This window comes from Olea europaea, chromosome 11, assembly GCF_002742605.1.
Source record: "Olea europaea var. sylvestris chromosome 11, O_europaea_v1, whole genome shotgun sequence".
NCBI classification, from domain to species: Eukaryota; Viridiplantae; Streptophyta; class Magnoliopsida; order Lamiales; family Oleaceae; genus Olea; species Olea europaea.
The window spans coordinates 25,576,438-25,600,694 of record NC_036247.1 but is presented as its reverse complement, the minus strand read 5'-3'; the positions used below and the strand labels follow the sequence as shown (position 1 = coordinate 25,600,694).

General features: G+C 34.7%; 1 protein-coding gene across 1 annotated transcript; it reads left to right on the top strand.

The window, feature by feature from the left end:
• The first annotated feature begins 480 nt into the window (after positions 1-480).
• On the top strand, positions 481-21,650 carry LOC111403860 (DNA-directed RNA polymerase I subunit 1-like). The gene is made up of 21 exons (XM_023032495.1): positions 481-648; positions 790-959; positions 1,042-1,201; positions 1,304-1,657; positions 5,569-5,844; positions 5,946-6,128; positions 6,476-6,638; positions 7,943-8,133; positions 9,319-9,582; positions 10,815-10,903; positions 10,997-11,144; positions 11,280-11,501; positions 11,700-12,002; positions 12,099-12,237; positions 13,356-13,561; positions 15,821-16,023; positions 17,096-17,294; positions 17,419-17,759; positions 19,178-19,318; positions 19,918-20,689; positions 20,894-21,650. The coding sequence occupies exons 1-21, from the start codon at positions 631-633 to the stop codon at positions 21,506-21,508; spliced, it is 5,157 nt and encodes a 1,718-aa protein (XP_022888263.1). The 5' UTR covers positions 481-630; the 3' UTR covers positions 21,509-21,650.
• The last annotated feature ends 2,607 nt before the right edge of the window (positions 21,651-24,257 follow it).

Genomic DNA, 24,257 nt, shown 5'->3' with positions numbered 1-24,257 from the left:
AATGTTGAGTTTTGACCATTGAACTTTGAAAAATGTTGTACATTACTTACTGAATTTTGAAAAATATTGTACATTACTCACTAAATTTTGAAAAATGTTGTATATTATTCACTATAACTCGATATTTTTCAAAATTCAACAGTTATACTAGTGAGTAATGTATGACATATTTCAAAGTTCACTGGCTAAAACTCGACATTTTAAATTTCAGTGAGCAATCGAAGATATGAATCTAAGTTCAGTGATCAAAACTCGACATTTTTCGAAATTCAGTGGTCAAAACTCGATATTTTAAAGTTAAGTGACCAATCCAAAATATGGATCTAAGTTCAGTAACCAAAATTCGATATTTTTTAAAGTTCAGTGTTTAAAACTTGACATTTTAAAATTCAGTGGCCAATAAAAAACATGAGACTAAATTCAGTGACCATTGAAACGATTAACTCGCGCTTGGATTCCTATTTTTAACTCTCTTTGTTCGAAAATTTGATAAAGGGTTTAAAGAAAAACCCTGCCTTTAAACATTCGCGTTTCTTTCCCGCCGTAACTCCCCCGTCGACGTTGTTATTCTCTTCGTATATTAGCTTATCGCTTCTTTCTTCTCATATCTGTAACGATCGAGATTCAGCTATGGCTCAATCAACCGAGGTATACTTTCTCTTTCTGTACGCATAAACTTAAATAAGTATGTGTAATTCCCGTATTTATTCGTTAATGTAAAAATAATACTATGTGCGTGGCTATGTTTTTGCGGTTGTTTATCGATATTGGGGTTGATTTGTTATTTAGGGAGCGACGGAAGCTGTGGAGGCGGTGAAATTTGGTTTCATGACAGATGAAGAGGTCAGGAGCCACAGTGTTGTGAAGGTTGTGAACCCTAATTTGCTTGACACTCTGGAAAAGCCAATCCCTGGTGGGCTTTATGATCCGGCTATGGGTCCCCTGGATGAGAACTTTGCGTAAGTATATGATATCTGAATACTGGTTGGGAATTGTTTTATATGATGTTTGAACGACATGTCCTAACTTCTAATTGGGCAGATGTAAAACATGTGGGCAGCGGTCATATCATTGTCCTGGTCATTGTGGACACATTGATCTCGTTTCACCAGTATATAATCCGTTGTTATTCAATATGCTGCACAATCTGTTAAACAAAACCTGTTTCCACTGTTTACATTTTCGATCAAGCAGAGGAGAGGTAAATCAGTGTAAAGATGCCTTTTTGAGTTCATTCTCACGTTTTATTTTTCTGCCTCTTGACTTCATTACATTTGCTGGGAATATCTTTTGTTTGATCTAGGTAGAGAATTGTGTTACCCAATTAGAACAGATATCGGAGGGTGACATTATTGGGGCTAAAAGGTTGAATATACTTCAGAAGGTAAAAGAGAAGAAGAAGAAGAAGGATTGGGTCTTATCGAATGATCTAGTTGATCCGGAGGATAGTGAAGGAAGTCATATATCTGATGCTGAACTACAATCTGATCGACGAAAACACTCTGAGCATAATAAGCGAGGATGCTGGGACTCTTGTCAGTTTACAGAAGCTATGTATGTTCTGAATGAATTTCTGAAGAAGAAAGAAAAGAAGTGCAAGAATTGTGATGGCAATAATCCGAAAATAAATAAACCTACCTTTGGATGGTTTCATATGGTATGCCTCTTCTGATTGAAAGGATATGATATTATTTATATTGGCTAGATGCTCAAGTTGACCTATTTTTTTATTTTTTAAACTTTGGATAGCTGTCGAATTATGATAGTTGATGTTACATGTTTGTTTTCTTTATTATTTGATAGAAGTATCTGAACTGATCCCCTTTCATAGTGTTTTATGATGAGGTTCTGAAATGAAATGTGAAGCCTATGATGCTTCAGTGAGTTGGAGTTGGAACTGTTTGCATGGTGATCATATTAATTCAAGTCTCTAATGAATAAATAAACTTTGACACAAACAAAACCTAAAATCATAGACATGAAAGATGTCCAATTGGACTTATCTAAATGATTTAATTCCATGTTTGGCTGTGATGAACAGTTGAAGGGGATATAATTGGTATGTGTAAACAACACTTTGGTGTTAAAAGAGGGCAACGAAGTAAAAGTGGAGGGATATGTAATTATAAAAGAGGGATGTGTAATTAAAAACAAAGTAGGTTTACATTGCCCCTTACTTTCCTTTTCCCATTTCATTTCTCATACTCAATAAGATGGAGACAAAAAGGTAAAATTTCTCCGAGTCCTGTATTGTCTTGTCTTCCTCTTCTTTCCCTTCCTCTCAAAGAACCATATGGCCACATAAAGTAACCTTAGGAGGTTAAGAGGCAGTGGCGGATCCAACACCTGGCGAGCACCCGCGGCCGCGCGTGCTGGATCCGTCGGCAGCCCTTTTTTTTGGTTGACAACAGATACATTTTTTAGATTATATTACTGATAATTCATTTTCAAATCAAAAGTTGCTTCCAGCCAAGTTGGGTAGAGCCGGCTTTTATGTCTTGCAAGTCGCGGGTTCAATTCCTTTTTCAACCAATTTACTGTATGATTTTTGATTTTTTTCACTTCTACAATTTTTACCAAAAATAAATGGCAAATTAGTGGAATAAGGAGGGGATTCGAACTGTGGCACTCTTGTTAGAATTATTAAAAGGTTGACCACTAGTGCACGTATTGATTTGTGACACTAATGTTAACAAATTTATATATATTAATTTTAGTGGTTTTAATGTAATTGTAAACATTTGAACATGCGCTCTTCCTTCGAATTATATAAAACTTGGCAACAATATCATTTGGTAAGAACAGTTTTTTCTTATAATAAAATTATATATGTTCAATTTCAACAAAATAATTGTTATATTTAGATTTTAGGTCTTGTTTGATTCCAATTTATTTCAAAATGCATTTTTCTCTATTTTATTTTCAATCATACATTCTTCAATAAAATAATATTACATGTAAATTCAAAACTTTTCCTTATTTTTAACAACTTATTCTTCATCAAATCACTATTTCAAAATGCATTTTTTGCAAAAAAAAAGGACATCAAATGAGCTCTTAATATTTTATTGCAGTTGACAGTCGACGGTCAACGGCCGTTCGTGCTGACTCAAAATCTTGGATTCGCCACTATTAAGAGGTCCCTTCTTACCTACCATGGTGCACATGAAAGTTGAAATGATTTTTTTCCGGGGAATGTTATAGTAGTCAGTTTTCAATTATGTATGAAATGCTATTGCTGCGTGATTCATTTAATCATTTTAGAGGGTGTTTGACATCCATTTTTATGGAAAAATGAATTTTAGAATAGTAGATTGATGAAAAATGTGTGAATGAAAAATTTGTGATTTACGTGTAATATTATTTTAATGAAGAATGTGTGGTTGAAAAGAAGAGAGAGAAAAATGGATTTTGAGAAAAATGGGAATCAAATAGGGCCTTAAGGTTAAATAAATTAATATATCTTAACGGAATACTTAGCTGATGTATTCAATCTAGACGTTTAAAAACTTCAGAGACTTATATTCAATCAAGACTTACTTTTATGTTATCCTCTAATTGTTTTCTAATGGGTTTGTCCATTCAACGATTTAATGAAATATCACATACTCAACTTCTTCTTTAGTAGGTTTATCTACAACATTTGGTGGTGCTCTCGTGGGCACATTCCTTGAGGCATTCAGTATAGAAATATATGCTTTTATAGACTTCTAAGTGTCCTTAAAGTCATTGGTATTAGATCAAGACTTTTTAGAAGTCCTAAAATGTTGGCATTTAAAATATCAATGACTTCAATAAAATTCTTTACGTACTAACTTGAAAGCAGAAAGTACTAATAAAAAATCTTATAAAAAGTCTCTTATTCACCCCACGATTTTGAAAGACTAAGTAAAAATGTCTTTCGATCTGTAATATTCCTATATTTCTTCATTATTTTGTCTTTTATTCTATGAACCTTAGAGCTATGATATAAAAAAGTCAATATTTTTCTTTCTGTTCAACCTATTGTTACCATTAGCCTCTGTTTGACAACTATTATTTGAAAACTCTTTTTTTCTACATATTTATATGCCCAAAATTTTTTATTACTTTTTAATTACACATTTTCCTAAAAATCACTATTCAAAACATTGTTTTTCCCAAATTAATCTCATTTCAATTTTCTCTCTTCTTTTTAATCATTTTTCGTTTAACATTTTTATAAAAAGATAGATTTGTAAATAAAAATTCTTATAAGATTTTTCATTCTCTTATTGTTCATGGTTTTTCCTTCAATTTTTCCAGGGTAGGATCAGTTTTAACTAAAATTTAGCCCTTGTTTGATCCTCATTTTGGGGAAAATAATGCATTTTGAATAGTGGATTGATACAAAATGTGTGGTTAAAAATTAAAGAAAAGTTTTGGATCTGCATGTAATATTATTTTATTGAAGAATGTGTGTTTGAAAATAAGTTTTGAAAAAATGAAGTTTTAGAAGAAAGGGAATCAAACAAGGGCTTAAATAAAACTTAATTTTTTACAAAATTTTTATACATTGGTTGCTTCTTTAAACTTTCGACAAGTTTGAACATATTGATAACGTTGAACATTATTATTTCTTTTTCTTTTTCCTTTTTCCATCATATAATATTTTTATATATTTTTGTATTTTAATTGTTTATTTTTCTAATTAGATGACTTATATTTTTGTATTCTTTTAAAATTTATTTGGCATAAGAAATATAATTTTGTTATTGTGTGTTTGAATAATCTGTTCATGCAAGCAGTGGTTAGGTTAAGAAGGATTTGCAATAAGTTATATCCGAGATTTTTTTTAAGGTCTATAAAAGTCTTTAAATAAAAGTCTATAGAAAGACTTTGATTGCTTCTCTAAGAGTCTATAAAAGGTCAATGAACTTTTCGAAAGTCATTTACTTAAAAAGTCTCTAATAGTCTTTAAAAGTTCAAATTGAATACCCCCTCCCAAAAAAATAAAAATAAATAAAAAATAAAAATCTACCGTTATTTCCACTGTTCATAAGGAAGCAATAACAATAGGATGATGGTAGGCATCCCTTTTTCTTTATATCTTCTCTCTTTTTGGAGTCCTTAATGACTGCATTGTCACCTCAAGTTGCTGGTGAACATTTATTGTTTTCATTCATGGAACTTTAGTATAACCAAATTTAAGCTCCTGTAGCACTATAATTTGTTAGCATGTCTCCATCTTCACGGTGGAATTCTATTGTGCTGTATTGGAGACATGTATAAAAGAGCGTGTTATTGTGGTTGTCTCATTTTCTTTCTTAAGAGTTTCACCTGTATCACGCTGCTATTTTGCATTTGCCGCTTATGCAGTTTGTTCGAAGGATTTTATTAGCAAGCTACAATTCCTCTTACAAATATATTAATAGTAATTCAGTAGTAATTGTGGGATTAATGTTTTTATATTCTGATGATTCTTTGTAAGCATTTACATTTAGTTATGCTGATCACAAATTAATTTTGCAACTTCTGTAGTTTTTCCACAATGTAAATATTCTCTTGAAGTCCAATAGTTCCTTACCCGCTATTTACATTATTTTCTAGAGGGGACCATCTGCCAATCAGACTCGGTCAAATGCCATTCGACACGGCAGGTTGGGTGTGTCAAAGAATGGAGGAGTTGGGGATAAGTCTTCCTCGGAGGTGGTAAATGCTAGTGATTGTTCATGGAAGGATGATTCTGACACTGCTGAAGCCAATTCATCTGTAGCTGCCTCTGATAGCACTAAATTATCGAAGAAGAGACCCATGCATCTAGCAAGAAATGTCAGTACGGAATTAGAAAAGCGTTCTTTTTCTGGACCTCTCTTACCGTCAGAGGTGACTGACTTCATCATCAATTTTGAACATTTTTTTCATTCAATCATATAATTTTGTCTTTTGTGATGTTTGTTTAAGTCTTTGTTTCTCTTATTTGGCAGGTTAGAGATATTGTTAGGCGCTTGTGGGAGAATGAATCTCCTATCTGCTCATATGTTTGTGATATTCAGCAGCAACAACAACATGATGAATCTGGCAAAGTAATTGGCCACTCTATGTTTTTCCTTGAGAGTATTCTTGTACCCCCAATCAAATTCCGGCCTCCAGCCAAAGGTGGCGATTCTGTGAGTCCTGAAAATATCTTATGATCTGTGTTTTAATAACTTGCATCCATTCTATTTTTATCGTGTTATAGTTGAATTGTAACTTATTAGATATTCCCTTTTAAGAGGAATGTTTATAACTTGGACACTCGGACTTTCTCTCTTATTTATTAGTCTCATGAGCCACAGCACAATTTGGGGGGTAGACATAACTCTTAAATGATATTTCCATTTGGGTGGTGGAACTGGGAAGATTCAGGTTATTTACATCCATATTCTGTTAATTATCTGTAAAAACTGTAATAATGATTGTTATGCCCATTTGTGCTCAGTGGATGACAGTACTCACAGTGTGATGTTTTCTTCAGGTAATGGAGCATCCTCATACTCTTTTATTGGGTAAAGTTCTGCAATCCAATATAGCTTTAGGAAATGTTCATGTTAATAGTGCTGAGCACTCAAAGATCATTAATCGCTGGATGGATCTTCAACAATCTATAAATGTATTATATGATAGCAAAACTGCCACCGGTAATTTTACTTTTCTTGTCTTCATTTTATTTTTGGTGGTTATTAACATTTTTCTTGGGCAATGCTAACATTTAGCACTTATTATATACAATTTTGACCCCATCTCTTATAAAAGTGTGAAGACTTTATTCTTAAATGATGTTTTCATTTGGGTTAATACAGAGGATAAATAGTTATATAGTAGGCAGTTCTTCTAAGCAAGAATATAATTTATATCCTTGTAAGGGTATGAAACTTGGAGGTTGGGCTACGTTACTATATCTATTTCATACAATTTCCATACAAAGTATAATTTGGTTAATTCATTTTCATTTATTGCTTCCTCTTTCTAAATCTTAAAATATGACGATTAGATGAGGAAGGTGGTGAAATATCTAATAGAATTGATTTTCTACCTTTTCTTTTTGGGTGTGATGTATAACAAAATTTTTTGACAACAATTTAAGCCTTATTTTAAATGAACTTTGGAGCCACAAGATTCTTTTTTCACCTACTTGTTCGAGTAATTCGTATGAAAATCTATCGCGACTACATAATTGTCCTTATTCCTTGTGCGACTAAAAGGATATTCTAGTTTATCATGCGTATCATGTTGCTGATGCAGGAGTTGACTAATTTTGGGATATTTTTAGGTTGAATTAATTGTTTCAAAAATAGTGTGAAATAAATTTAATGTGCGTTTGGAAAACCTAATTTGCGAATTTTTTGGAAGTTGAGGTGTCTGCTCTCAAATGTTATGTGCTTGTGTTCTTTTATGCGTGATACGTGCAGGTCCATCCTATCATCTCTACTTCATAAATCATACTTAGTGTATAACCACAGCCAGCCTTTTCTTCTGAGTTTTAGGTTCAGCTTGATTTTGATGCAAATGGAACTCGATATAAAAAAAATCACTTGCAATGACTCAATATTTTGAGCCAAATACAACATACCATTGGTAACACAAATTGCCTTGCTAGTAGTATGACATTTGCTTTCCACTTGATTAGTCTTTGTGGTGACGAGCCTTGGAATGGTTGTGCTTTCCCAAAAGTTGGTGTAGTATGTTAAATATTCATTTGAGAAACAACAGCAGAGATCAGTTACTGAAGTTTATTTTGTGCATATCATCCAACCAGCAGTGGCACCTTTTTTCAGTGGATTATGAGAGGCTTAATTGGTTCTAGTCTACTGCCACTTCACATGCAACTCTAATTTTCTTGTTGGACAACTGAATGATTACTTTTGGTTCTGTTGTTTACATTAGTGCAAAGTAGTCATTTTGTGTACCTTTCAAAGCTTCTTTCTCCACAACATAATGGCAGGTCCGGGTAAAAAAGATATCACTTCTGGAATTTGTCAGTTGCTGGAAAAGAAAGAGGGTATTTTCCGTCAGAAAATGATGGGAAAAAGGGTTAATTTTGCTTGCCGTTCAGTTATATCTCCAGATCCTTATTTGGCAGTCAATGAGATTGGAGTTCCTCCGTACTTTGCGTTGAGGTTAACCTATCCTGAGGTATGGATTGATGATATCTTGTTGCTTTATTTTGTAGTATCCCTTAATATGGCTTACGTGAAAATCTCCTTGTCCTTCATCAAAACAGATGTGAAGGACTAGAACCCCATTCTTAGTTTGCACTAATGGTTTGCATGACAATGGAAGCGTCGTTATTTTTTATACATGCCTTGGTTGGTCATTTTTAATATTTGTTATGTACTTATGAGAGATGTCTGTCCAGTGTGTAGAAGTGTCAAGTGTCAGGAATCTGGGGTGCGCAGATCGTACTCAACAGAGAAGCGGTTTGGTTGGTTGTCTCCTAGAAAATGATGAACAGTAAGAAAAAGGGTAATAAAGAAAGCGTTGTTTGAAAATGTAACCTGCCCCCTCATTCTTCTATAACCTCATACATATGAGATGAACCAATAGGATGGGAAAAATATTGAAATCACATCTAAGTTACTTAAAATTATCAAATGCGATAAGCCTATTATTTCAACAATTTTAAACATAAAAATGTTGCCTCAAATTTGTATATAACAGTTATCTTAACTAGCTTTGGGATCATGGCAAGACGTTTCTAGTGTATACAAGTTCTTATTCATGGTTTCTGGTCGCTTTCTTCCTCAAGATCTTCAATTGAAAACCTTGGATTATGGCATCAGGGTGGCCCGTGGGTCTCACTGTGTTGTTTCCTCGTAGTCGAAGTTGCTAACTCCTAAGATTAGTAACATAGAGGTCAAAAGTTGCGCGAGTAAATCTGTATATGATATCGCTATCAATTAATTACCTGTTGCATCAGGGGCTGTCAAATGACTCAAATGTGAGCAAATTGGTCCTTGCTGGGTACCCCTGTGGAATTAATCATGAGGGAGGGAGAAGTAGAAGAGGTTAGGCTGTTTGGTCTAAATTGAAATTTTGGGCCTTATTATTCTTTAAAATTAGTTACTTTTAGCCAAAGTTATTAATATTTATGTGATTTCCGGACATATCTTTGCCCCCTGGGCCCTGTCTCATGGAATTCAAAAGCACCACAAGGATTGCATAGAAAGAATAAAGGAACACCCTTTCAGGGGATGCTATTTGTAATATTTTATTGATCTGAAACATTTTATACCGTTATTGTTCCACATTTGCTTGTTCCTTAACAAATAAATTTATTATCAGTTTCTTCCCAACTTTCTTCCATAATATTTTTTGCAGAGAGTAACTCCTTCGAATAGTGCCAAATTGAGGAATGCCATCATTAATGGGCCAGATATCCACCCTGGAGCTACAACTTATGTTGATAAAATTTCGACTGTGAAATTACCATTAAACAAAAAGATGCGAATAGCAATATCTAGAAAATTACCTTCATCAAGAGGTGTAGTTACACAATCAGGGAAGAAGAATGAGTATGAATGTGAGGGCAAGATCGTGTACCGCCATTTACAGGACGGAGATATTGTGCTCGTTAATCGGCAGGTATTAGAGATTGATCCTCATCAATCAACAATTTGTTCACTGCTTTAATTGTGATAATATCTGTAAGATCCTGCATTTTCCACCAAGGCACCAATAAATTGAGATATCTGTCTCTCTGCCAGCCAATATATGTATTTACGGATGTAAGTGAGGCGCTCACCTCTAATTTTCCTTGAACCAAACGGAGAAGCCTATCCCCATTTGCAAATTGTTGAATTTTCTCAAATTGATTGGGCCTCCATTGACTTGGCATGATACTTTTTGAGAGGCTTTTGACTATTAGCAGTTTGGTATTATGCCCTTAAATAAAATAATTAACACAAACTTAACTCTAATTACTACATTCCGTGTCTTCCTCTAAATTTGTTTATTTTTAGTTATGCCTCTAATATATGATAAATAAATTATCGGTAGTCCCTGCAATTATACCCATGTTGGGGCTCCATTTTTTCAAAAACATTTTTTTTCCAAACTCATTTATAACTACAATTCTCCCATAAAATAATTTCATACAAATCAAAAATTTCTTCTTATTTTTTTTTTATGATCGTGGGTATCCGGACTAGCTTACGCGCACCTCAACTAATCCCACGGAATCCTGAAGTTTACAGCCGGGTACTCACCTCAGTGGCCGAAGGGACCACACATTCTTTAAAAAATTACTATTCAACAATATATTTTAGCCAAAAATGGGACTTACCGAGGGCTATATGATTTGAAGGTGTCTTGTAGTAAAATATTTAGTACTCTTGGAGTATGGAACTTAGTACTCTTTGCCACACTATAATGGAAGTGTATTATTCATACATATTTGAATCCCAATTAAATAGTGGGTTCCAACTATTTAATATACATGTTGATTAAATGGTAGCAGGGAGTGTTTTAGTAATCCATACTCCATTCTCTGGGAGTACAAGAAATTTTCCCCTATTTGTGTGGCAAAAGAGTGAATTGGAAGCACTTTGATCCCCCTTCCCATGAAATTGGAAGTACTTGAATGGTCCTATTTGGTCCTGAACTTTTGTTTATAAATCAACACTAGTATGTATCTTTTGGTATTCTCTTCACTTACATGTGAGAGTTTCTTCTTCTATGATGTTTTTTGTTCTATGCTTAAAGGTCTGCACTGTATTTGCTTGGTTGCTTATTAGTAAGCATACTCATTATTGAGTTCAATGAAGTAATTATACAGTCTGAGAGGTCTGTTTAGCTTACTTTATTTTTGAATTCAGCCTACACTTCACAAGCCAAGTATAATGGCGCATGTTGTTCGTGTACTAAAGGGAGAGAAAACTCTTCGCATGCATTATGCAAATTGCAGGTTGGTTGGTTTGCTGATTTTTTTGTCTTTGTTTTCTTTATTGTGATCGACCTGCCAAGATTGATTATCCTTTTTGTTTGAAATTGGCTTCAGCTCCTATAATGCTGATTTTGATGGTGATGAAATTAATGTCCATTTCCCTCAAGATGAAATTTCTCGGGCTGAAGCTTATAACATTGTAAATGCTAATGAACAGTACATTGTTCCAACAAGGGGTGATACTGTCAGAGGCTTGATTCAGGTTTCAGTACTCATTGGTTATCAAGCTCCCATAATTTTTCATCCAGAATTTGATTATGACCCCCTCTCCCCCCCCCCCCACGATTTGTCCACCCCGTTTATTAACCACTCTGCACTTCTAACTTTAACATTCCAGGATCATATTGTAAGTGCTGTGCTTCTTACAATGAAGGACACATTTCTATGTCGTGAGGAGTTCAACCAGCTGCTTTATGGTTCTGGTGTCTTTGCAATGATGCCCAGTTCACATCCAGTTAATAATTCCCAGAAGGTTTCTTTAGTTGATTCTGCAGGTGTGGTGATGCAGTCTATCTTGCCTGCAGTGTGGAAACCAGGACCTCTTTGGACAGGCAAACAGGTTTATTTATTTATTTATTATTATTATTATTTTTTCAGAAATTGGCATGATTCTTATTAAATATGTCCAACAAAATCAGACCTATGCATTGATCACAAAGAATTTTATATAAGAAATTAGTATTTATAATCAAAATCGTCTATTGGTACACAACTACATGAACGAGATTATAATAATCTTTTGTGCATTTCTTTCTAGGTCATAACAGCACTATTGAACCATGTAACACGAGGTTGTGCACCTTGTACTATTAAAAATCAGGGGAAACTTCCGAAGGATTATTTTACTGATAGTACCTACAAAAATGAAGAAGAAGAAGACAGAGATCAGAATGCTGAACATAAGTTGTTAATTTGGAAAAATGAACTTGTGCGTGGAGTGATTGACAAGGCTCAGTTTGGAAAGTTTGGTTTGGTGCACACAGTACAGGAGCTCTTTGGGTCTAAAAGTGCAGGAATTTTTCTTTCTGCTTTAAGTTGTCTTTTCACAATCTTTTTGCAGGTGATTTTTATCTTGTCTTTGTTGTTTTAGTTTTGAAATATACTTGTTTTCAAACCTAATTGCTCAAATCTTAAGCTGGTTTTATAAATGCCTCAGATTCACGGGTTTACATGTGGGGTAGATGACCTTATAATATTACCAAACTATGATATGGAAAGGAAGGAAAAACTTGAAGGTGATGATGTTGGTGAAGAGGTTCACTGTGACTTTGTTAAGTTCAAACGTGGCCAAATAGGTATGATATTTAAAACTATCCTGAAGTTGAAATATTTGTTTCTCTATGTTGATCATTTTTGTCATTGATGATGTTTTTCTATTTGTGTTTCGTGGATTCAGTTTTTTTTTTTTTTTTTGGTTTGTTTAACCGCAAGCCTTATCTTAACACTATCTTATTTCATATACCCAATCAACTGACTGCTCTAGCGTCATTTCTAATGTTTTGACGGCGGGCTGATGCTGAAATCTGTCTTGAGGTTGACCTCTTGCCATAAAGTATCGCTAATTTAACATATATGATATTTCTTCCTACAATAGATATAGGGGTATTGAATGGGCCGGGCTAGGCTGCTTAGCTTGCCTATCATTGGGCTTAGCTTGGCCCATCAAGCGAGCCAGCTCACGCTTGCTCAACTAAAGTGGGGCTCGGCTTGTGGCTCGTCGTTATTATTTTTTCTATTGAAATTGCGTTTTTCACTTATTATGATGAGCAGGCTCGTACACAAGCCGACGAGCGGTTCGCACAAGAAATTTGTTGCTCAACTCGTCCCACCTAATACCCCTAAACAGATACAGAATAACGAATGATTTGGCCCAATGAAAATACTCAAACCTAAACAATAACTCCGGTATCACTAGATAATCTCATTGCCCGAATACTGAGTTATAACCTGTTCAACATTAGGCCACGTCCAAATGCAATCAATAAACTCTAGAATTACTCCTCAATTGTCAATCACCCTCAACCCATTATATGACGACAAGAAAAGGACACCTGTGCTGTTCCTCGTACACCTACTGATTATCATACAAGTATGTGTTTGGAGGAAACTATATTTTTTGGCTAATTAAAACATCTAAGTTTCAGCTTTGTTAAAATGTTTTTCTTGTTAATTTCTGACTATAAGATGAACCTAAGAGCATTATGTTAACAAGATGTGAAAATAAAACCTTTAATGCAATAGCTGCTCATAATTCTTTTTATTAATTTGTGGAAGTACTTGAACTAGGCTCATATATAACTCTTTATGATTGACTCCCATTATTGGGGCTGTCTCTCTTGTTTCTGGAATTTATTGTTCTGTTACCCTGAATTTTTTGACATAAAAGTCTGTTTCTTATCTTTTGGTGTTCTAGGCCCTGAAGAACTGCAATTGGAAATAGAGAAAGTCATATGCAGTAACAGAGAATCTGCCACTGCATCCTTAGATATGAAGATGAAAAATAAACTGACCAATAAAGGTTCTCAAATAAGCAAAAAGTTGCTCACAAAAGGATTATTAAAGCCTTTTCCAAAGAACTGCATTTCTGTTATGACAACAACTGGGGCCAAGGGTAGCACAGTAAGTGCGGTGCATTTTCCATGTCAGAAACTTAATTATTAAGATGTGCTTTTTCCAAATGCTGGATTAAAGGGTGTAGCTAATAATAAATTTTACGTACAAGACCATCCCATGCTGTTCATTTCCCCTAAAATATAATAGGGTAAATAGCACTTGGTCCCGGATCTTTGAACCTTGTGACCATAGTGTTTCGAATTTTAATTTGTAATACTCCAGGTCCTTAAGCTTTAAAAAGCTTATGAGCATGGTCCTTCTGTTAGAAAAACCATTTGATGGTTAAAATGGTCAAAATTTTCTTAAAATGGCGAATCTACCCTTGTTGGAATAAAAAAAATATAGAAGCAAAAATGCAAAGGGGAAAATAAAAACAAAACAAACCTGCAGCCAAAGCCCCTTGCCCCAACACTGTCCTCTGCTAAATACGCCCACAATCAACCCAATTCGGGACCTGAAGATTCAAATTGGCTTCCTAAAGGGCTCACTGGCTGACCACCACCAGCTAGTTACAACGAGCCATTGTTGACTCTTGCAAGCCAGCTGCAAGCTAGGGGCACCACATCCTATAGTCAGATCAAAATTGGCAAAGAAATAGACACAGAGAACCTCTATCATCAACTAAAAACCTACTGCCACCTCATCACCACAATCTCAGATGTGGGCAAAAATAGCTGGCAACAAATCTAATTTCATCTTCTATCTTTTTGAAGCTGTAGATTGATCTAACCTTTAGATGTTCGTTCAAATGCACAGTTCCCCCTTTTGTCCTCTGCCTTTCCCAATTTTCCAAGACCCTGTGCGATCATCAATTTAGTTTGGCAGTTGTTGCTTGATTGTGGCTGTAGGTTGTGGGTTTGTCAGCTGCTTGCCCCTGCCACCAGCCCCTCCCTTTGATTTCTGAATGTATGTATATCTTCACGTAAGCATTTGTATTTGTTTAGGTTTGGTAATGCTTGCAAGCCAGCTGCAAGCTAGGGGCACCACATCCTATAGTCAGATCAAAATTGGCAAAGAAATAGACACAGAGAACCTCTATCATCAACTAAAAACCTACTGCCACCTCATCACCACAATCTCAGATGTGGGCAAAAATAGCTGGCAACAAATCTAATTTCATCTTCTATCTTTTTGAAGCTGTAGATTGATCTAACCTTTAGATGTTCGTTCAAATGCACAGTTCCCCCTTTTGTCCTCTGCCTTTCCCAATTTTCCAAGACCCTGTGCGATCATCAATTTAGTTTGGCAGTTGTTGCTTGATTGTGGCTGTAGGTTGTGGGTTTGTCAGCTGCTTGCCCCTGCCACCAGCCCCTCCCTTTGATTTCTGAATGTATGTATATCTTCACGTAAGCATTTGTATTTGTTTAGGTTTGGTAATGTATATATACGTGTGTCTGTGCGTGGATACGTGTATAACACACCAAAAGAAAGGGGACGAAAAGGTGGAGGAAGCAGTGGTGGCCACTGCATTGCGGATGTTTGTTTTGGGCTGACGATGGATAGTGGCAGCAATGGTTTTGATTTTCGTTATTTTCAGTTTTCTTGACTTTTAGTTCAGTTAAGGGTTTGGATTTGGGAGGCATTGGTTTTTGATTGTATTTTCTTGCCTCTGTTCTATAGACATTGATTTGAGAGGCTTTTGAGTTTAGGAGGTAGGTAGATTTGGAATTTTGGGGCAGTGGCGGGGTTGATGGTAGGGGTGTGTGTCAGGGGAGGAGGGGGATGTGTTGGGGGATTTGTGCTTTAGTGTTTTTTATTCCTGTGTTTCTTTGTCATTTTTCAAGAAAAGTTTGACCCTTTAATAATTGTTTTTCTAACAAAAGGTCCGTGCTCGCAAACTTTCTGAAGGTTAAGGATCTTGGGTGCCACAAATTGAAGGTTCGGTGACCCAATTGTCACAAGGTTCAAGTGTTCAGGATCCCTAGTGCTATTTACCCAATTAAATGACTTCATCGAACCAAATATTGCAAGGCACTTACGAACACATCCACAACTGTTCCTTTATAATTTTTCAAGTATTCATATACAATGATTTCTAGTCTATACTTTTTCCACCTGTAACTATGTAATACGCTTTTTATTAAAAATTCAAAGGAAAAATGACTCAAACATTTGAAGTTTATGCTCCAATTTTGTATTTTCTGCTTGATTTGGAGAAAATTAGTTTTATGCATGGTGTTGTGATATTGACCTCTATATAGTCTTGTAATGACTAATGATAAGAGAGAATATATACATAATTGGTTTGTCAAATGAATTGAATAGGTCAATTTCCAACAAATATCTTCCTATCTGGGCCAACAAGAGTTGGAAGGCAAAAGAGTACCCCGAATGGTTTCAGGAAAAACCTTGCCCTGCTTTTCACCATGGAATTTCACTTCTAGAGCTGGAGGCTATATCACTGATCGCTTTCTCACTGGTCTTCGACCTCAAGAGTATTACTTCCATTGCATGGCTGGTCGTGAAGGGTAAATGCTGGCTTCACTGTACACCTAACATTGTAAATAGTTTTCTTAACTGCCCATGAATGATAACTCTTTAAGTTGCTTCTACCCTACAATGTTATATGACAACTTTTTTGTAGCTTAATCGTGCTCACATACCTCCACCCAATGTGCACACTTTGGGTTGGGGAACAATGCTGAATTCTCTGTGATCAAGTGGCCAGCTTGGCCTTCCCTAGCATTCTGACATTAAATAGCATCTGCCTCTTATGTATTGAGCAAATAGCATAAACCCTGATAGCAAATTCAATTTGCCCAATTAAGATTACATAGCGATTCCAGTAGAATCAAGTGCTTTTGAGTTGTCTCAAGGCTTTTTCAGGATGGTGGGACTTGAACTTCGGCAATTTTTAATAGCTTCATGGGTTGCTAGATAAACACAAATGCTCTGATTTCAAACCAAGGGGATTATTCCCATTTATTGCTTCACTGGGGACCACATACCTTTCAGGTTAGGACAGTAAATGAAGTTCTGACTGATGTAAATCCATTTGAGCGTCAAACCTTTTGAATTTTCTTAAGAAGTACGTTAAATCTTCTGTAGACGTTTGTTAAAGTTACAAGAGTTGCTGCTGGTTCAGTAGCGAGTTACCTGTTTTGCCTCTTGAAGAATGTTCCAGAAAATCTTCTTTTTTGCACATTACGCCATAAACTTCTTTCACTACCTAATAGATATCACTTTAATGGATCATGACGGAGGTAACTTTGTTACAGATGCTTATTGCCTGAAATTTGATTCAACCTGGAATGGTGTACTAAATTGGGTTTTAAGCATTTTCTGGAAATATATTCATGACATCATCCTCTCCTGCTGCATCGCAATACATCATTAGGCATCTCTGATCACACAGCTCACCACATTTGTTCTACTTCATGGGGTAGTACATGAGTTGCTGTAAATATTGAAGTTTGAGTCCATATATAAATGTTGGAGATTACAGTGTCATATTATAATGTGGATTCCTGAAACCTGCGGATTATTGTTCTCCATAGCCTTCTGGTTAAGATTTTTCTAACTGTCCGTTTTCTTGTACAGTTTGGTTGATACTGCAGTAAAAACATCTCGTAGTGGATATCTACAACGGTGCCTCATAAAAAATCTTGAGAGTCTGAAAGTTAGTTATGATTATACTGTCCGTGATGCAGATGGTTCAATAATTCAGTTTTATTACGGAGAAGATGGCGTTGATGTGCACTGCACAAGCTTTCTAAAAAATTACAAGGCTCTAGCAGATGTAAGGACCTAGATTCTGTGTGATCTAATTAAAAGAATTGTCTATTTTTATTTCATTATTATTTTTTTTTTATGACACGCATACTGAATGATAAATAAGACATCCTCTCTTTAATGTTGTTCAGAATCAAGAAACTATTTGCCGAAAATTTCAGAACAAGCAAGAGTTCAATTCTTATATTGAAAAGTTGCCAGATTGTCTTGAAAGGGAAGCAAGGCACTTTATTTGTGACGCAAGAAAAGAGACAGCAGAAGTACAGAAACTGACTGAAATGGAGCACCTACCTAAAGGACGCAAGTCAAAAAAGAAGGAAAACCTATTAGAAGAAAGGAAGGCAACAGAGAAGGCACAAAATGAGTTTTTAGAATTGGTTGAGCAAAAATATCTGTCAAGTCTAGCACAGTCAGGAGAACCAGTTGGTGTCATTGCTGCTCAATCCATTGGTGAACCGTCAACACAGATGACGTAAGTTCATGCAATTCTCACTTCTCTGTTCTCACAATAAGCACTTGCTGTTTTCAAAAAAATAAGAATAAAAATAAGCACTTGCCATTGTTCTTCCTGGTATTTTTAATTTGGAATACATATCCATCATAAAGTTTGTATATTTGAGGGTTTATTTGAACCTTCCATCTCAATGTTTCTCTATACTTTATACTTGGGGTTGTTTCCAAATATTACATTTCTCGAATAATATAGAACATGGAGAACTTATGATGCTGTAGTTTACTTTTAAAAGAAAAAGAAATAGAAATAGAAAAAGATTTGACCCATAAAGAAAAGGCGGGGTAAGACAAAGGTCCAATTGGCTAAATAAAGCATGCCAAATGCTATTCCTTCGAGTAATTTGTATGCTTTCAAGAGGTAGTCATGGATGCCAAAATGGTATTATACTTTGATACTCGGATTCTTCGAAATGGTTCGAGTACCTGTGTTGAACACAATACGACATGGGTATGGGATATGTGTTGGATCTTTCTAGTTGCAACCGGACACTTGCTTCTTCTTTCTTCCTCATTTTTTTTTTCTCTTCTCTTTTCTTCTTGTTACTGCTCTTTAGAAACCTAGTGCTGCCTCCGAGATGGTGGAGAAAGGCGACGGTGTTAGGTTTTCTCTTCTTCTTCTTTCTTTTTTCTCTCTCTTTCCTTCTTTCCCCTTCTGTATCGATGGTCTAGGATTTTATTTGTCTAAAATGAAAATGGGTTCCATATAGTGCTATTTAGTGCTCCAATAAGTCCAAATTACAATCAAGTTCCTCATTTTTTATTTTATATAACATTTAGTAATTAACTTTTCATAATTGAAAACTAAATCCCAATATTCTATTTTATTCGTTTTAATCCCTTATTCAATGCTCATTTCCTTCTTTGTGACAATTGATTTTGGTCTATTTAAAATGGGTTATTTCACTTGTACATTAAGAAATGTATATCAAGGTGTTCACCCCTTCACATGGAGGGAGATGGACACCTTTATGTCCACCTCGATGTACATTAAGTATAATCCATTTGTAATAACATCTTTGGTTAGTAAAAAAATTGAAACTTGAAAGACGTATCTACGTATCCGTATTCGAAATTTGGACTCTTTTTAGCCATGTCTTCGTAACCTACATTTTAGAAAATAAAAGATTCAACACTTGAATACGTACCCGTACCCAAGTCTGAACATCATAGGTACTATATGCAAATATCTCTTATTGAAGATAACAATGCCCCAGTTAAGCACTATCTGTTCTGTGATTATATAGTTACATGTTTTTCGAGAATACATTCTTTAATGTGTTCTTATCTTTACTGTTAACAATAAATTTTCTCCTTTATTTACACTATACTGTAACATCAAAATAGCCATGTCTGATTAGATGCTTGTATCTTTTTCAGACTAAACACTTTCCATCTTGCCGGCCGCGGGGAAATGAATGTTACTCTTGGTATTCCTCGTCTGCAGGAGATTTTGATGACTGCATCAGACACTATCAAGACTCCCATTTTAACATGCCCATTCATACGATACAGATCTAAGTGAGTTCTATTAAATGTCCATCTTTGCAGTGATAGGGTTTCATTACCAGTATTAGGAGCATGTTTGGCTAAGCTTAAACAAGTTCCTGTTAAGAAACACTCTCTTCAAACATCTCTGGATAGTGTTTTTTTCCCCTTTCCTAAGTAAAAAAAAGTTACTATTGTTAAGTAAGTAACTTATTTCTAATTTTGCCTAAGTAAAAAATATATTTATTATAAAATTTACTTATTTACTTGTATGTCAATTGTGCCCTGGTTCGCTGGTTCTTCAGTTCCATGCTTCACTAGCCAATTTTTGCTCCGTGTTGAGTAATTGATAGGGCTGGCTTGCTTGTATTCCCTCCACCACAAAAAGGAAAAGGCTTGATTTCGGCACTGAAATTAAGAGATCACAATATACGTACTGCTATTTCCCTGATTTATTTATTTATTCATTCCCTTTTTACATAAGGAAGAAGTAAACTTACCTTTAGAGGACAGTCAACACACGGTTCATTTATCCCCTTATCTTTCACGATAAATTGGATAGACTCAGAAAAAAATAGCATTTTTCTGGAGTGCATGCAAGAATAAATTGATAACTTTGTCTATAATTGCAGGCCTGATGTTATGTCTCTTATTGCGCATGTGAAGAAAGTATGTATAGCGGATTTGGCAGAGAGCATGGAAGTTGAACTCTCAATTAATGACCAGCAAGTGGCTAGAATCTACAAGCTGAAAATGAAATTGAAAGCAACTGAATTTGTGTCATTAAAAGACCTACATGCAACTCTCAGATCCACGTTCTTAAGGGGATTGGAGGAGGCAATAGAAAATCACGTGGTGTTCCTATCCAGAATTAGTGGAATTAGAAATTTCACGTTGAGTTCACCGTCAGAGACGTTAAATGAAGCTGACAATAATTCTACAGTTGGATCACTAGAAGAAGACATGGACGATGATATGGATGCTGATGGTGTTGAAAGGGGAGAGGATCTAGGTTCAGATGCACAAAAGAGAAAACAACAATCTACGGACGAGATGGATTATGATGATGGTTCTGATTCCTCTGAAGATGAACCTGATGAAGGTGAGTTATCTTCTGAACTTGAAGAACAAACTGATCAAGATCATCTCGAGGAGGTTGAGAGTAGGAAGGATGAGGAAACTGACTTAGATGACGATGAAGCTTCTAATATGCAAAATGATAATGAAATGAAGTCAGAGTCTAAATCAAGTCGGGGTGGCGTCAAATCAACGGCTAAAAATAAAAGATCAGGAGAAGAATCTTCGGACAAGAAACCGCGCAGGGCAATCTACATTGCAGTTAGAGGATTGCATTTCGAAGTCCACTTTAAATTTACAATGGAACCTCATTTGTTACTTGCTCAGGTATATCTTGACCGTTCAATCCTTTCTCTCTATGCAATGCATTTAGTGAATAACAGGGTACTTCTGGGTAGGACTATGCAGAATAATAAACAAAATTTAGCTTGTTTTTCTTCTTTAATACATGTTTAGTAGTATCTAATCCTCGTTACCAAACTTGCTTGTAGCTAATATGCTAAATGAGAATTTCGTAAAACTAATTTACAGATTGCTCAGAAGACTGCAAAGAAAGTATATATCAAGAGCTCCGGCAAGATCAGTCATTGTAAAATGGTAAAATATGATGCAGATGAAAAATCAGTTATTTGGGACGACGATAACAAGCCAAGAAAGTCCACTGTTAAGGATTTGCAGACAAGCAACGAAGACCTTGATTATTGGGCAATGAAGGCATCAGGAGTCGATTTCAAGTCATTCTGGGAAATGCAAGACGACCTCGATATGAGCCGTTTGTACTCCAACAATATTGATGCTATGTTGAAGACCTATGGGGTAGAAGCTGCTCGAGCTACTATCATAAGAGAGGTGAAGCAAGTTTTTGATATTTACGGAGTAAAGATTGACTATCGACATTTGAGTTTAATCGCGGATTACATGACCCATACGGGGGGTTACCGACCAATGACCAGACACGGAAGCATTGCTGAGTCATTGTCACCGTTTCTTAAGATGTCGTTCGAAACAGCCTCAAAGTTCATTGTAGAAGCAGCTTCTCATGGGATGACCGACAACTTGGAGACACCATCTTCTAGGATTTGCGTTGGCTTGCCTGTAAAGATGGGTACAGGTTGTTTTGACATCATGCAGGAATTGGAAGTATGATGTATAGTAATTTAAGAATTTTGTTACTACCATTTGTTGTTGTTTCCACAGTTCGTGTTTGGTCTTTATTCCTTCTCTCGTAAATGTAAAACCTTTGGTGACATCTAGCAAAAAGAATGAAGAATGCTTTTACTTCTCATCATTAGGGATTGAGATTTTTTTCATCCCTTACGAAGATACAACTACGAGCGAGATATTCATTTTCTAAGAATTTTTTTATAATCTCTCTCTCATTTTTGGTCTAGAAGTAAATATATTATAAATCATTGCATTTAATTTTCTTGACCAAGTGAGGCTGTCGATCAGATTTCAAATGCAAGTCAATTAGGTGCGTTTGATTGTCAATATTTTCTATGAAAAATGGAATTTTTTTTTTCCGTTCAAATTCTTCCTTGATATTTTTTCCGTGGAAAACATTTTCCCACTTTTGGTTACGTGATCATATGTTTCCCAAAATCAAGGAAAATATATTTTTTAGGAGGAATAAGATTTTATTTTTCAGAGAATTCGCTACCTTCCTCTCTTTAATAAAAAATGGACAAATATAATATTTTTTAAGTTGAAAATTAAATTAAACAAACACATTTAATTTATAATTTTCATACAAATAAATTTTAGACAATTAAATTGCCTTGAATTTATTTTATTTCTTGCAATAAAACTCACTCTTAATTATTTCTTTCCTCATTTTTCTCACTTACAGTTGCACAGATCTTTTCCTACCTCCAAACAATTGAAATGGTGAAATCTCAATTTTTGCCCCTAATTGGTTTGGATTAAAATCTAAACTTAATTTAAGTCAAAGTCGAACAATCAATATTGATAATATCTTTTAAGGATCCTACAATTTTTTAACCATACATTTCAAAAATTTCTATTACAATCTGCTAAAAAAATAATTTTAATCTCCACCTTTTATCTTTCAACAAAAGAAATCTCAATAATTTGAATACAATTTTACCAAATTTGTTGCATCATAATCAAGTTTACAGTTTCATATCACTGTATCTTCATCGATTACATTGTATTACCTAAGTTCGATTCCTTCACTAAATGAATCATCCTTCCCATCATAGTTCGAAGATATTTGATAGAAATTATTTTCCAGTGTGGATTTCGTTTCTGAGTGCAACTAATAGAAGCATATTTCATCAAATCCAATCTTTGATCAATGGATTTTGTACGGCTACATAATTTTGAATATGTTACTACCAATTTTGTAAAATATTTATTGGGGATTAACAATTGTCTTGTAATTCAATGTGACATCAGCATCTTGCTGAATATATGTGGCTTCTCCAACCTCAATTCATGGTGACATCAATTTATACATTGCTTATTTATAATCAACGGATTTATTTATAATTACGTTGTGTGATTGTTGTGAAAAATGTTCACTTTGTGACCTCATTTTATCGGACAATTATTCGTGACATATTTGTGACTATTTCCTATGTAGAATATATTTAGGATGCGACAATTGAAAGTGGAAGTTCATATAGCACAATTATGGTGGATTTGTAAGGTGTGTGACTGAAACGTGTTATCTAAGAACTGTGTGAAATATGAGAGAGAAGATGCCGATGACATGCTTATCAAATTTATTCGAGGATTGTGGATCTTTATGTGAGTTATATGATTACAAATTGGTAGTTATACGAATTAAATTATATCAGATAAATAGTGTTGACAACAACAGTGACTAGTATAGCAGCTATGTCATCAATTTAGTAGTTTATAATTAGGCTATGTATCGTAGCACCTGTGTATGTAGTACGTGTGTGACAATTTGCGATAGTTCATGTATTGACGAAATAGTTGTGACTTACTATTGTTTTTGGTATTTTTGTAGCAATTGATTGATCATGTTTTCCTGTTGTGTGGAATCTATTGTGGAAGATGATTGCAATTATATCAAATTTGTTGACATGATAGTATCAAAATTGGGGTTAGATTCTAGGGAGCTCGTAATTACATTGTAATATATGTTGAATAAGATGTTGCCTCTAGTCAGGATATTGAGACGAAAGTAATCATTTGATTATGACCTATAAGTTTGTGTTATTATGACTTAAATTCACGTAAATGTGACTATCTATAGTTTATGTATTATATATATTTGAATAATATGAACAAAATCATCTGATTTTGGAGAAACTAGTATTTCGTACGTTGAATTTTGACTATGATCTATTGATTTGTAAGACGGAAAAATACATGAGCTCTAAACACATCATCAACAAAATATCACATTCTTTATTAAAAAAAAAAATTAAACGAAATAAATAACACTCGTTAGTACTAAACAAAATCAACTTGAAAAATTTAAGTCTCTTTTATAAGGTAGCATTTCAACTCTTTGGTCTTATTATCTTTTATGTTAAACGTGAGCTCATCTTCGAAAACAGCTAATGAAGGGGATGATCGAAACCCTTCACTTGAAAAACCAGTAACAAATCATAGTTGATGCATAAACTCGTGGCGTGCCTGACAATATAGTACACAACAATAATTAGTTAACAAAAAATTAAACGAAATAATGTTAAATAGTTATACAAAAATCACAAAATTAACTTTTAAAAGTTAGGAGTCACTTTTTTATTAAAACAAGACATATAATGCCATTTTTATTAAAAGTGATATTTCCAACTAAAAAAATGATTGAAATCAAGAAGGTGATAGAAAAAAGTGACAAAATTAAGCACTCGTTTGACCCTCATTTTTTGAAATGAAAATGGGTGGAACAATA